The sequence below is a fragment of the Cetorhinus maximus genome, chromosome 17, assembly GCF_964194155.1.
Source record: "Cetorhinus maximus chromosome 17, sCetMax3.hap1.1, whole genome shotgun sequence".
In the NCBI taxonomy this organism is placed as follows: domain Eukaryota; kingdom Metazoa; phylum Chordata; class Chondrichthyes; order Lamniformes; family Cetorhinidae; genus Cetorhinus; species Cetorhinus maximus.
The window spans coordinates 77769732-77782868 of NC_135895.1; the positions used below are offsets into that span (position 1 = coordinate 77769732).

General features: G+C 40.7%; 1 protein-coding gene across 3 annotated transcripts in view; it reads right to left on the reverse strand.

Moving 5' to 3' along the window:
* LOC144692526 (xenotropic and polytropic retrovirus receptor 1 homolog) overlaps nt 1–13137 on the reverse strand; it is a 337603-nt gene that overhangs the window by 126094 nt on the left and 198372 nt on the right. For all 3 annotated transcript variants that reach the window (XM_078561491.1, XM_078561492.1, XM_078561493.1), the window contains exon 4: nt 5361–5581. In XM_078561491.1, coding sequence (XP_078417617.1) covers nt 5361–5581 — 221 coding nt within the window. The remainder of the gene's footprint in view (nt 1–5360; nt 5582–13137) is intronic.

Below are 13137 nucleotides of genomic sequence, written 5' to 3' on the forward strand. Positions count from 1 at the left end.
TAAAATTATCATCCTTGTTTTCAAATCTCTTCATGGCCACACTCCTGCCCATCTATGCAATCTCCTCTATTTCTGAAACTCCGAGCTCTCCAACTCTGGTCTCTTGTGCATCCTTGAGTTTCATCGCTCCACCACTGGTGGTCATGCCTTCACCTGCCTAGGCCCTAAGCCCTTGAGCTTCCTTCCTAAACCTCTCTGAATCTCTACCACTCTCCTCTTTCTAGACAGTCCTTAAAACCCACCTCTTTGGCCAAGCTATTGGTTAACTGTCCTTGTATCTTGTGGTTTGGTGCCAAATATCGTTAGATAATGTTTCTGTGAAGTGCCTTGGGACAACTTACTACGGTAAAGTTACTAATAGAGGCTAAGCTGTTATTGCTGTAAGAGTTACTGATCAACGGATTCCATGGGTATTACTGTATTTATCTCACCGAGATGCCGGAAGCATTCCACAAAAGACTAAATCTTAAAAAACTGAGTGGACTGTGCATGTCAAGACTTTTAAAAAATAATTTTCATATACCAGAGCAAAAAACATTCTATTCATTCCCTCAATAGATAGATTAATGTCAAATGCTGAAAGCATTGCAGTATTGGCATTTTTGAAATAATTTTTTTTTTAGAGAAGACGTGGTTGCGCCCAAGGCACAATAATATAAGCACTGCTAAAGTACACAGTCAACTGGCCAGTGCGGCAGCATGTCAACACCGCAGAATGCCACTGCATTAGGTGCGTATAATTCCACAGATACAATTCAGCAGATCATGGGGCCACAAGCAAAAATGCAAAATACACTTTCAAAACAACCACCACCGTTTGTCAGCTTTGCAGTCTAGGACCCTGGAAAAATACAGGTGGCATCTGTGTGGACTGAAGTTGTGCAAAGTAAGATTACAATGCTGGTGTGCAGTCAGCAAATTAGTACAGAATATCGACCAGCTGATTGGTATGTTGATCCTGGCTTGGTGGTCAATGTCTCTGGGCTTTTGTGTGATCTGTTTGCTCAGAGAATGGTTTGCAGAAGACAGCAGCTATAGATTCAGGAAAATTGACACATTGTTGAAGCAATTCCAATCAAGATGCTCACTCAGCAGGATGTCAGCACTCATTGCAATTGTAAAACTCACATTTAAAGCAAGAAGGGGTAAATTTTGGAAAACTGGCTTTCAAAATGTAGCTACAAACTTAATTTTTTAATAAGTATAATGTCAAAACAACACAGCTTTTAACAATGTTGTATGATAAAACCTCACTTCTGATCAATGTTGTGCCAGTTTCACAAGCTAGGGGTAACAGTACTAAACATTTCTGATTTCCTCTGCAAAATTCATCTCTCTGTAACACAAAGTCCTATCCACAACTCAAATACTGCTTCTCAGCTCTAATACCTCTTCCGCCTGGACAGAATGCAAGGTAAGGCACACCATCTGATCTGTGATCCTTCTCTCCCCTCCAGCCTCCTGTGCCCATCACAATCTTTCCTACTCGATTTTGTCAAGACAACGGCATTCATTGCTCCTCTGAACTTCCCACTCTCAAGCCTCCCAAACCAAAAATGTGCTGTATCACCTCACGGTGCCCTCAAAAAACTTATTCCATCACTTCCTCTTGCTGTACCCCATTTTCCCCTCAAGTCTCAAAAACCTGAAACTTAGTTTGATGCTAAAAGCTAACTTGCAATTCCCTGAGCTCGGCAGTTAACTGATGCTCTAAGCTTTTACCTTCACCATCAAAGGTGGGCAGAGGTAAAGTTTTTGGCCATGTTTGTTTGTCTGTTTGTCTCTAAACAATACATCTCAAAAAGTAATGGATGGATTTCAACGAAACTTGGCATACACTTAGGGCAAAGGCCAAGAAAGAATTATTAGTTTTTAGTGTAGATGCAGATGCGGGTCCTGGAATTTTTTTTAAAGGACTCCCATTAACATTGGGAGATAAGGTGAATTGACTTATTTAAAGATTGCTGTGGATTGTTTGATTTAGAATGTTGTGGATTGTCTCAGTTTCTGTGGTGGAATCTATCACAGCTGTCAAAACGTAGGCACAGTTTTCAGAGCAGGTTGTTGAATGTGATTTGGTCTCCTCAGTGAGGTGAAAACTATTAATAAAAAGATTTTCTTCCAGCTTTGTAGTTCCAGAGCATCAATCAGGCAGGCAATAGCCTCAAGGAAGAGCTGTGTAATTGTAATAACGTTGAGTTAACACAGCTAGGCGAACGTTGAGTTAACACAGCTAGGCGGAGGTATGTGTTCTGAGTGCCCTCTTCACTTGTTACTTATGAAATAATTTTTTTGTGTGTGTTTTTCTGTGTTTAGTGCAGTGACCACTCTAGTTCAAAAATGGAAGAAAATTCTGATTGAAGTAAACAAGGATCTCCTTAAACTTTAGGTATAAATAATGCTGGCTTCAATGGAATTTGACAGACTGTCCAGAGTAAACTGGGCAAATCTGTTAATGAGTAATGTGACAGAAGATCAGTAGGAAATGTTCAAAAAAGGATTTAATGTGATGCAAAACCAATTAATACCCCTAAGAAGCAAGAGTTCTACTTCATTAAAAAAAATTATCATGGACAACTGAAGAGGTAAGGGAAATCAAAATCAACACAAAACAATGTTCACAATTATATTATGAATGAAAAGAGGGTAGTCAGGAGAGATGCAGATCCCTTGAAAACTGAAAATGGTGAAAGCCGATGAAAATAAAGAAATAGCAGACATGTTGAATTGAATTTTCAAGATGTTATAGGGAACAGATAGGGTAGAAAAAGAGAAATTATTTGCTCAGGTTGGCGATTCTAGAACTAGGGGGCATAGTGGAAGGTGCTGAGGGAGCCAACAAGAGAGAAAAACCTACCTGACCTCATCCTCTCCAATCTACCCGTCGCAGATGCATCTGTCCATGACAGTATCGATAGGAAAGGACACCGCACAGTCCTTGTGGACACGAAGTCCCGTCTTCACATTGAGGATACTCTCCAATGTGTTGTGTGTTACTACCACCGTACTAAATGATTTTGAACAGACCCAGCAACTCAAAACCTGGCATCCAAGAGGTGCTGTGGGCCATAAGCAGTAGCAGAACTGTATTCGACCACAATCTGTAATCTCATGGCACGGTATATCCCCCAATCCACCATTACCGCTGTGGGATCAACCCTGGTTCAATAAAGAGTCCAGGAGGGTGTGTCAGGCACAGCACCAGGCAAATCTAAAAATGAAGTGTCAACCTGGTGAAGCTACAACTCAGGACTATTTGCATGCCAAACAGCGGAAGCAGCATGAGATAGACAAAGTAAGCGATCCCTCAACCAACAGATCAGATCTACACTCTGCAGTCCTGCCACATCCAGTCGTGAATGGTGGTGGATGATTAAACAACTTAATGGAGGAGGAGGTTCCACAAATATCCTCATCCTCAATGATGAGGGAGCCCAGTACAACAGTGCAAAAGATAAGGCTGAAGCATTTACAATCAGCTTCAACCAAAAAGTACCCAGTAAATGATCCATCTTGGTCTCCCCAAGGTCTGCACCAACACAGACCCTTCATCCAACTCGATTCACTCCATGTGATATCAAGGAACGGATATTGCAAAGGCTATGGGACCTGACAACATTCCAATAATAGTACTAAAGATTGTGTTCCAGAACTAGATGTGCCTCTAGTCAAGCTGTTCCTGTACAGCTACAACACTGGTATCTACCTGGCAAGGTGGAAAATTGCCCAGATATGTCCTGTCCACAAAAAGCAGCACAGATCCAACATGGCCAATTAGCGTCCCATCAGTCTACTCTTGATCATCAGTAAAGAAATGGAAGGGCTATCAAGTAGCCCTTACTCAGCAACAACTTGTTCGTTGACGCTCTGTTCGGGTTCTGCCAGGGCCACTCAACTCCTGGCCTCATTACAGCCTTAGTCCAAGCGTGGAAAAAAGAGCTGAAATCAAGAGTTTCAGTCAGAGTGACTGCCCTTGACATCAAAGCAGCATTTGACTGACTGTGGTATCAAGGAGCCCAGGCAAAACTGGAGCCAATGGGAATCGGGGGAAAACTCTCCACTGGTTGGGGTCATATCTAAACAAAGGAAGATGGTTGTCGTTGTTGGAGGTCAATCATCTCAGTCCCAGGACATCTCTGCAGAAGTTCCTAGGCCCAACCATCTTCAGCTGCTTCAATGGCCTTGCCTCTATCATTCAGTCAGAAATGGGGATGTTCGCTGATGATTGCACGATTACACAATGTTTAGCTGCATTCGCAACTCCTCAAATACTTAAGCAGTCCATATTCATTTCCACCAAGACCTGGACAACATTCAGGCCTAGGCTGATAAGTGGCATGTAACATTCGTGCCATACAAGTGACAGGCAATGACCATCTCCAACAAGAGAGAATTTAACCAATTCCCCATGACATTCAATGGCATTCATCCTGGGGATTAGTGTTGACCAGAAACTCAACTGGACTAGCCATATAATACTGTGGCTACAAGAGCAGGTCAGAGTCTCGGAATCCTGCAGTGAGTAACTCATCTCCTGAATCCCCAAAGCCTGTCCATCATCTACAAGGCACAGGTCAGAGTGCAATGGAATATTGTCCACTTGCCTGGATGAATGCAGCTTCAACAACCTTCAAGAAGCTTGACGCCATCCAGGACAAAGCAGCATACCAGTTTGGCACCCCATCCACCACCAATACACAGTGGCTGTAGTGTGTACCATCTACAATTTGCGCTACAACAACTCACCAAGGTTCCTTCAACAGGTGTTCCAATGCCCTTCACCTGTTTAACAATGTAATTGACATTAAACCTTAAAGTAATTGTCAATACTATTGACAATTAGGTCAATGTTAATTTCAAAACTGAATTACAGATTTTTTTGGGATAAGATATTATGGAATCAAGCCGAGTAGCTGGAGTTAAGATACGGATCAGTAATGATCGAACTGAATGGCAGAACAGGCTTGCAAGGATGAAGGCCTATGCTTGTTCCTACATTCTGGCCTTGTGGAAACACAGAAAAAAAACCTGCCGCTCACACAGTTTTAAACTCGCTGCTAAGGTGCCACATTTCCCTAGTCATCTTTCATCAGTATGCTGGTAACACCAAGATTGTACAAGACCCTACTCCAAAGAGATTGAGTCTTCTACAGCCTAGGTATCGTCAATATACAGATGGAAGCTGAGCTCATGCCTACAAAAATGTACCATGATACACTCCCATCTGCTTGCTATCAGGAGAATTCCACAGCCAAAAAAAAACTGCAGTTTTAAAATTACAGCTGAGACTACCGACGGCGGGGTTTTTTTTATACTCTGAGGACATTTCACTGCCTGCAAGATTGTTAGGTGTTTCTTACCTGATAGTTCTGGAGTAAGATCAGGCTGAGGTAGAACTCGCTGAAGGCTAACTTCAGGTCACGAATGTTCCTATGTTGTACACGTTCTTTATGGGAGAGGGGGAACACGGTCCTTCGCTGGCGCAAGTTGGAAACTGCGTTGCGGTCCATCTGCACTTCAAGTGTTGACTGCAGCTCATTCTGAAGTGTAGCGAACCTGCGCTGAGCTTCGGCAAGCTTTTCTGTAAGGCAAACAAACAACCTCATAAGCAGAACTCCTTTCCCAAACTTGTATTTTCTTCCCAAGAATTGCCCTTACTTCAGTTCCTGAGCTTTTCCTTTATTGTGATCGCTACTTATGAACTCAGTCACACAGCAGCTACTCTTGCTTCAGTGGCCATTATCTGTGAATGCCAAGAACCAGTTTAGCTCTGGATTAAGGAGCCCTAATAATATCTGATTGTATGAGCGAAAAGTGCTCATCCCATTGATGTTGGTTGAGAAGAGGGCCTGATATTCTCTGCAGTCAGGCTCGCTGCCAATACTTATCACTGAGTTTGCATTTGAGTAATGGTGACTTGGACAAGGTGAAATTGACCATCACCCTGTGGGATCAAGGGGAAAGGGAGAAAATGAGAAGCGGAGACAGAAAACAAAATGGTTTGGCTGTAAAGTAATGGTCAAGCAACCTGCTCATTATGCAAGATCAACCATGAGGCAACAGAGCGCCAACGTCACACTGCTCAAGAAAGGAAAAGATAAAGTTAGGAACTTAGAGTAGGCAACCCACATTCTTATGTACCTGAAATGCATATGCATTCTCTCTTCCTGTACAAGTTGGTAGAAAAAGAATTAGAAATAGGAGAAACCCATTAGGTTTATGAAGCCTGCCTGTTTCATAGAGGTGCTCTCCATAACTCTCAACTGATATTCTTCAGGAATCCATGTGTCAGATTGTATTGCCTTCCCTGATAGCTACTCCCAGAACTCTATTAGCCTTGCGCTGTCCACTTTTCCTCCTAACTTCCTATTCATCTCTAAAAACAAAAATTACTCCCATGTAATCCTATGTCCCAAATTTGGTATGTCCTCCAATTTGCCTACGACAGTCAATTTCTTCCCAACCTGAAGATCTAAACCTTTTCCTCAAAACATTACTTATTAAAATGCGAAGCCTATCTTCCTTAAAATCTTTTCATACCCCGCTGCTTCATTCTGTCCCTTCTCAAGAATAGTATTATCTGAAATTATTTACTAAACAGAATGACACATGGTACTCCAGATGGAGTCTGACTTACTCAGCAAAGATCAAAGCTGATACTAAGTATAATAAGCAAATTCTTGGCTAGGCTTCCATTAAAATATTGCAGTTTTGGGCACTCTGTTTAAGGAAGATATCAAGGACATAGAGTATACAATTAGATTTACTAAGAATGTTACAAGGGGAAAGAGACTTTTGTTTTGAGCAGAAACAAGTGTTCTTTTCTTTAAGATGAAGAAATTGAAGAAATCTGATTGAAGTGTTTAAAATTGAGAGGTTTTCGTAAGGCAAACTGGCAAAAAATTATTTCCATCATTAGATGAAACAGGACAGATTTAAGACCATGACCAAAAACACAAGGATAGAAGTTAGAAGATTTTTTAATGCAGAGGATTTGATTGGCCAACCTGGAACATTGGTGGGAACAGAATCTAGAGAAGCTTTTAAAAGAGAAGTTGATAAAAATTTCCTAAAAAAAAAATTTGGAGTTACAAAAGCCTGGTAACAGGATGAAGGGGACAGCTGTTCTGGACAGCCAGGAAAATAATTCATCTGCAGTAGCTCCATTGGGAAGCGTGCATGTGAGATTTTTGGAAACAGGCTCAGACTATCATCTTTGGCTGTCAAGGCATGTTTAAAAACCTGCATTCGTCCCCCCTAATATTGACGGTGAATCGTTCTGCTGAAGGGTCATGAGGACTCGAAACGTCGACTCTTTTCTTCTCCGCCGATGCTGCCAGACCTGCTGAGTTTTTCCAGGTAATTCTGTTTTTGTTTTGGATTTCCAGCATCCGCAGTAGTTTTTGTTTTTATCTCTGTGTTTAATTGACTGCCACTCCTCTTCAAGAAATGCCTACCTTGAAGAAGTACTGCTCTGCTCTCCAACAGGATTTCCGCCTGTCTCTTAGGACTTGCTGTGAGTTGAGACACAGGCAGTGGAGCTTTGGATGACCTCAAGTTTACAGAGGGTATAATGTGGGAGACAAGCCAGGGGTGTGTTGAAATATTCGAGTCTAGAGGCAATGAAGGCATGAACAAAGGTTTCAGGAACAGATGAACTGAGAAGGGGGGATGTTTGGTAATGTTGCGGAGGTGGAAATATGCAATCTTAGTGATGGCACAAATGTAAGGTTGGAAGCTCATTTCAGCATCAAATGTGACACCAAGATTGTGAATAGACTGACTTAATCTCAGGCAGTTGTCAGAGTGAGGGATGGAGTCAGTGGCTAAGGAACGGGGCTTGGAGTGGGAACTGAAATCAATGGCTTCAGTCTTCCCAATGTTTAATTGGAGAAAATTTCTCCTCAACTAGTACAACTACAAAGACTTAACATAAAATGCCCAGTGCAATGGCTTCAAATACAACATGTCAACAAAAACGGTCATACTACTGATCTTTTTTTGGAGAAAATGCATATCTTGCTGAATTATCAAGGAAGCATAGAAGCAGCAGTACACTGCTTTTTAATGACAAGTGCACTACCAATTTTGTATTCTGCAGTAAATATAAATTAAAGTCTTCACTGCACAAACTCCACATTAATTATTACAACAGGGAATACCCATAAGTGAGTGCTGAGGCAGAGGCTGTAAGAACATTTGAAGAGAATTTGGGCAAAGGTTTGAAAGGAAGAAAATAAAAGAAGACGGGGAAATAGGATGACAGCATAAAGCAAGATAATTATTTAATATTAGAATGAAGAATTTTCTCAGCTGACTGCAACATACAGCAGCTAATCTCCAAAGTGCCACTGGTTTAGAAATCTATTTTATAAAGATTACAGCATGTCCTTGGATTCAGTCTTTCATTACCTTGAAAATTTGGGGCCTTTTTGAGGGAATATTTCAGTTAGAAGAGAGTAATTCTTCAGGCTAATTATTTGGAATTAGATGAACTCAATATTGAACACAACTGAAACATTGCAACTGAAGTTCACAACTAATGCACTAAGGCCAGACACAAATATGTTAAAGCACTAAAATCTGCTTCACGGTGACAGATACATTTTCAGCTGCAATGTCTTCCTTGGTAAAATAGACACACTGTCAAGCATATGGGTGAGATATCGGTGAGTGGTCAGTGTCCTGAACAGCTGAACAAGAGACAGCACCCACGAGAACAGTGAAAAAAAGACTGAATAAATTTCCATTAAAGTAAAAACAGCTCAGCTAAACTATTAATCTGAGGTGTCAGTAACTGATTAAATATTAAACACTGCTTGCTTTTCTTTCCTCTCTGCTACAAGGATTGCTTATATTGGGATCTGTTAGTAGGGAGCTCTGATGAATAGAAAATTAGTTTAAATGTTCTACAATTTTTAGGGAATGTCAAGAGATACAGTACTACTAGGCTGAAAACCTGCTAATCTAGTCAAGAAAGGGAACACTACAGACCAGTTAAACATCAGTGCTTGAAAAAATTAATGATACTGATCATCAGAGACAAAGTTGAGGAGTATCAGTATGAAAGTAATCATACTTGTCAACATGGCTTTAGAAGACGAATGTTGATTGATGGATGCCTGATACTCTTGAGGAAGTCTCTTCTAAGATGAATAATGAAAAAAGTCAGCTGAATTGGGAAAATTTGATTTTTAAAAAGCCTTTGATAAAATTGATCAGGAATTTGGCAAAAGAAAATGCTATTATGGAGTAGTGACAGGATGTTTCGGAAGGGAAGGGCCGAATGCGGTGCCATAATCTTTAGTGTCCCTTAGTGCTCCTAATCTACATGAATGACTTGGATGCAGTAGCCCGAAGCAAACTAGTTAAATTGCAATGAATATTGAACAGGAGATCTCGAATATTGCTGAAAAGAGAGATATGTGGCTGAAGCTTTTCGTCTTGCACTCACAACATCATCAGGGCAAACGAAAGAATGCCAAATTTCAAACAATCAACAATTTGTGCAGCTTTTCAGAAATACTGAAGAGGCAATGTAGAAAGTGAAAGAACTTGTATTTATATAGCAACTTTCATGACATCAGGATGCCACAAAGCAATTACAGCCAATGAGATACTTTTGAAGTGTAGTCACTGTTGTAATTAGGGTATGCAGTAACCAAACTGCACACAGTAAGACCCCGAAAACAGTAATGTGATCATAAGCCAATAATCTGATGTTAGTGATGGCGCTAGTTGTCACGAAAAGCCGATTACTGCCACGAATTCCTTATGGGCATATTGAACTTTTAAGGAAGACTTGTGTGTTTTTAAAGAAATACAAGGGCACTTGAGCAAAATGCAAAGTAATCACTTTCTGGAAAATTCCTATGCAGATTATACTGACAGACCTGCCCTGAGAGAACACGGAATATCGCACCTGAAAAGTGTCATGGCCTTCTTCAAGCAGAAAGGGAGAAAGATGCAAAAGACTGAACTTTAACCTCCTGTGATTGCGGAGACAAAGACTGATTACCACGTCTCAGCAGTCATCTAAAATCCACCTCCTGTTGATTTATATCTCAGAATGTGTAAAATGGTCGGAGATGAAAGAAAACAGACTCTGGGCACAAGACATGTTTTTTTCCCTCCTTACAGGGATAAACAGGGAAAAATGGGCTAAAAAGCTAGCTGCAGAGCAGTGCAGTGTGTGAGAAAGCAAGAAGATGACCAACTAGTCACCCCTGGAGTTGCAGGTGAAGTCTCTCTCTCTCTCTCTCTGTGTTTCTGGATGCAAGGTGCAGCAGAAGCCACCATCAAAAAGCTATCCTGCAGAACCAAGTGTCTCCAAACTAGATGCAAAACTGCCAAAGTCAACTCTACTGAAATCACCCAACTTAACAGCCACAACATATTGCCATCTATGCTTCACGGGCAAGCCAAAGACTGATTTGTATGTTTATTAAGCTTTTATTTGGACTCTTAACTTCTCATTTCTGATCAGTGCGTGTGCATGTTGCATTTTTATTATTTTTCTCAGGTTTTTTAGTAACTAATCTTACTCTTTCTTTGACTCAAGAAACCCTGGTTAAATTGGCTGCTTCTAAAAAAAATACATTTGTACTGGGAAAAAGTATCCACGGGAGAAGGGATCTCTTTTAAATTAACCTTATTGCGACCAACCGAAGGGGTTGAAGAAGGGGATCTAGCTCATTCCTCCTCACCCGGAAGCATAACAAAATTGGGGTCCCATTCAGGAAATTAACAAATTGGAGGACCTCACCAGGGGACCGGTCATAACATAGTTGAGGAATAAATTCTGACCAGGGCCAAAAGGAGAACCCTCTGCTCTTCTTTGAATAGTGCCGTAGGATTTTTTTCCTTCCATCTGAGGGCAAAGATGGTGTCAGTTTAACATTTCATCCAAAAGGCAACGCCTCCCAAGAGTGCAGCACTCCATTAGTATGGCATTGAGCTGTCAGTTTGGATTATGTGCTCGAGACACTGGAGTGGGGCTTGAACCCACTACCTTCTGACTCAGAGGCAATAGGACAGCCCACTGAGCCATGGTTGACAAAAAAAACTTCAATTTATTTAGCACTTTTCACAACTCAGACAGCCAAAGCACTTCACAGTCAATGAAGTACTTTTGCAGCAAAAACAGAAAATGCTGGAGAAACTGCAGAGAGAGAAACAAACTTAACGTTTCGAGTCCATATGAGCTTTCTTCAAGCACCTTTGCAGCTTAGTTACAGTTACACAGGAAAATATGGCAACCAACTCATGCACAACATGCTCCCACAAACAACAGTTAAATAAATAACTAGATAATCTATTTTAATGATGCTGGTTGAGGGATAAGTTTTGACCAAGCCACCAGGAGAATTCCACTGCTCCTCCTCTTATAGCACAATGGAACCTTTTTACTCAGTTGAAGGCAGATAGGGCATTGGTTCAATGTATCACCCAAAAGACAGTGCCCTCCGATAGTGCAGCATTGCCTCAATTCTGTTGCTTTTGTTATCACTGACCTACATTAAAATGACCATGTCTAGTCACCTTCAGCTACTTCAGTGCAGCATTCCCTCATTGTTGCATTGAAGTATCTGAAGGTGAAGCAGAAAGAGATCTGGTGAGATACCAGGTATGGTTAATTAATAGGACAATTCAGTGTAGGACAGTAATAAGGAAAGCAAACAGAATGTTGAGTTATACTGCTCTGTCAGATGAGTACAAATCAGGAAATAACCTGTTAAAATTGTACAGTGTCCTGGCCAAACTGAACTGTGAGGACCATGTTCAGTTTTGGCCACCAAGACACAGGAAGACATTTAAGTGGAACAGAGAAGAGCTACAAGGCTGACCTCTAGCGTCGATGAGGAATATGAGGAAGCAATGATAAAAATGGGCCTTCACTGGATTGAAAGATGACGATCAAGAGGGATCTTATTTAAGTAGACAAGATATTAATGATAAAGATACAGTTAATTCAGAGCACTATTTCATGCTACATTAGGATAGTAGAGCAAGATGCACAGTTAAATTTAGGATAAGATGTCAGGAAGAACTTCTTTATGCAAACAGTGATCACTTAGAATGGCCTTCTGGGTAGGGTAGTGCCAGTGAAAACCTTAGACTTATTCAAGACACCAGATAAGCTAAGGGAGGCAGAATAGATATCCTCAACTACATCTATCTTGTGGTCTCAAGAGTTTTAAAGGTCAAAATTCAGTCTGCAAGTTAACAGAGCAGAGTGATATTCCAGTTATGTATAGAATTATACATGGTTAGGTGTGAGTAATAAAGCTGGTGTAATGAGGGATTCAATTATATCTTGAGTCATAAGAGGAAAGCCTGGATGACTTATTGACGTCATTTGAAACCAAAAGTTAAAATTGCAGCATTATTCCTCACTCCCACCCATCTATTATGTTTTTAGATATATAGTGTCAATTATAGTTTTATGAGCTATCTCTTTGCTAAGAATGCACTCAGGAGACATTAGATGCAAAATCAATTTGAAGCACTTAAAAGGGAGACAAACACTTGGAAAATAAGGGTATGAAGGGACATGGAGAAAAAGCAGGCAGCAGATTTTAAAAGATAGAGCTGTCATATTTAACATACAGTAAAGGAAGATTAATGGCTATATGGCTTGTTCCACTTCCTCTGCCTCTTCTGAGCTCCAGAAATGACAAGAGTTTCTTGAGTTCTGGTGCCAGAGAGGGAATGAAGAGAAAGCACTCAGGGGGAGCAATAAAAATATAGAGTTTGGCATCACAATCTACATCAGAGAAAATGATATTAAATGGTTGGGAATAATAAGGTTGAAAATTACTGGTTGACTTGAGATGAGGTCTAAAATCACAATGGTTTTGCTCCCATATTTAGGATAGTATTATGTTTAGTTATAACAAAAAAAACACTTTTGTTAAAATTTCACCTGCTTGGGATCGAACTCAGTATGCTGAGCTTGTGAACAGTTTAGTTCTGGCTGAGAAGAGAGATGGAAAAAGTGTTATGGCTATGGAGTTTATGACAGAATCATGCCTTTAGTTTTACCGATATTTAGTTAGAGGCTATTTTGGTTCATCCAAGACCATATGTTAGCTGATCAGTCTGAACGTACAGGGACAGTGGAGGGGTCAGTCAAGA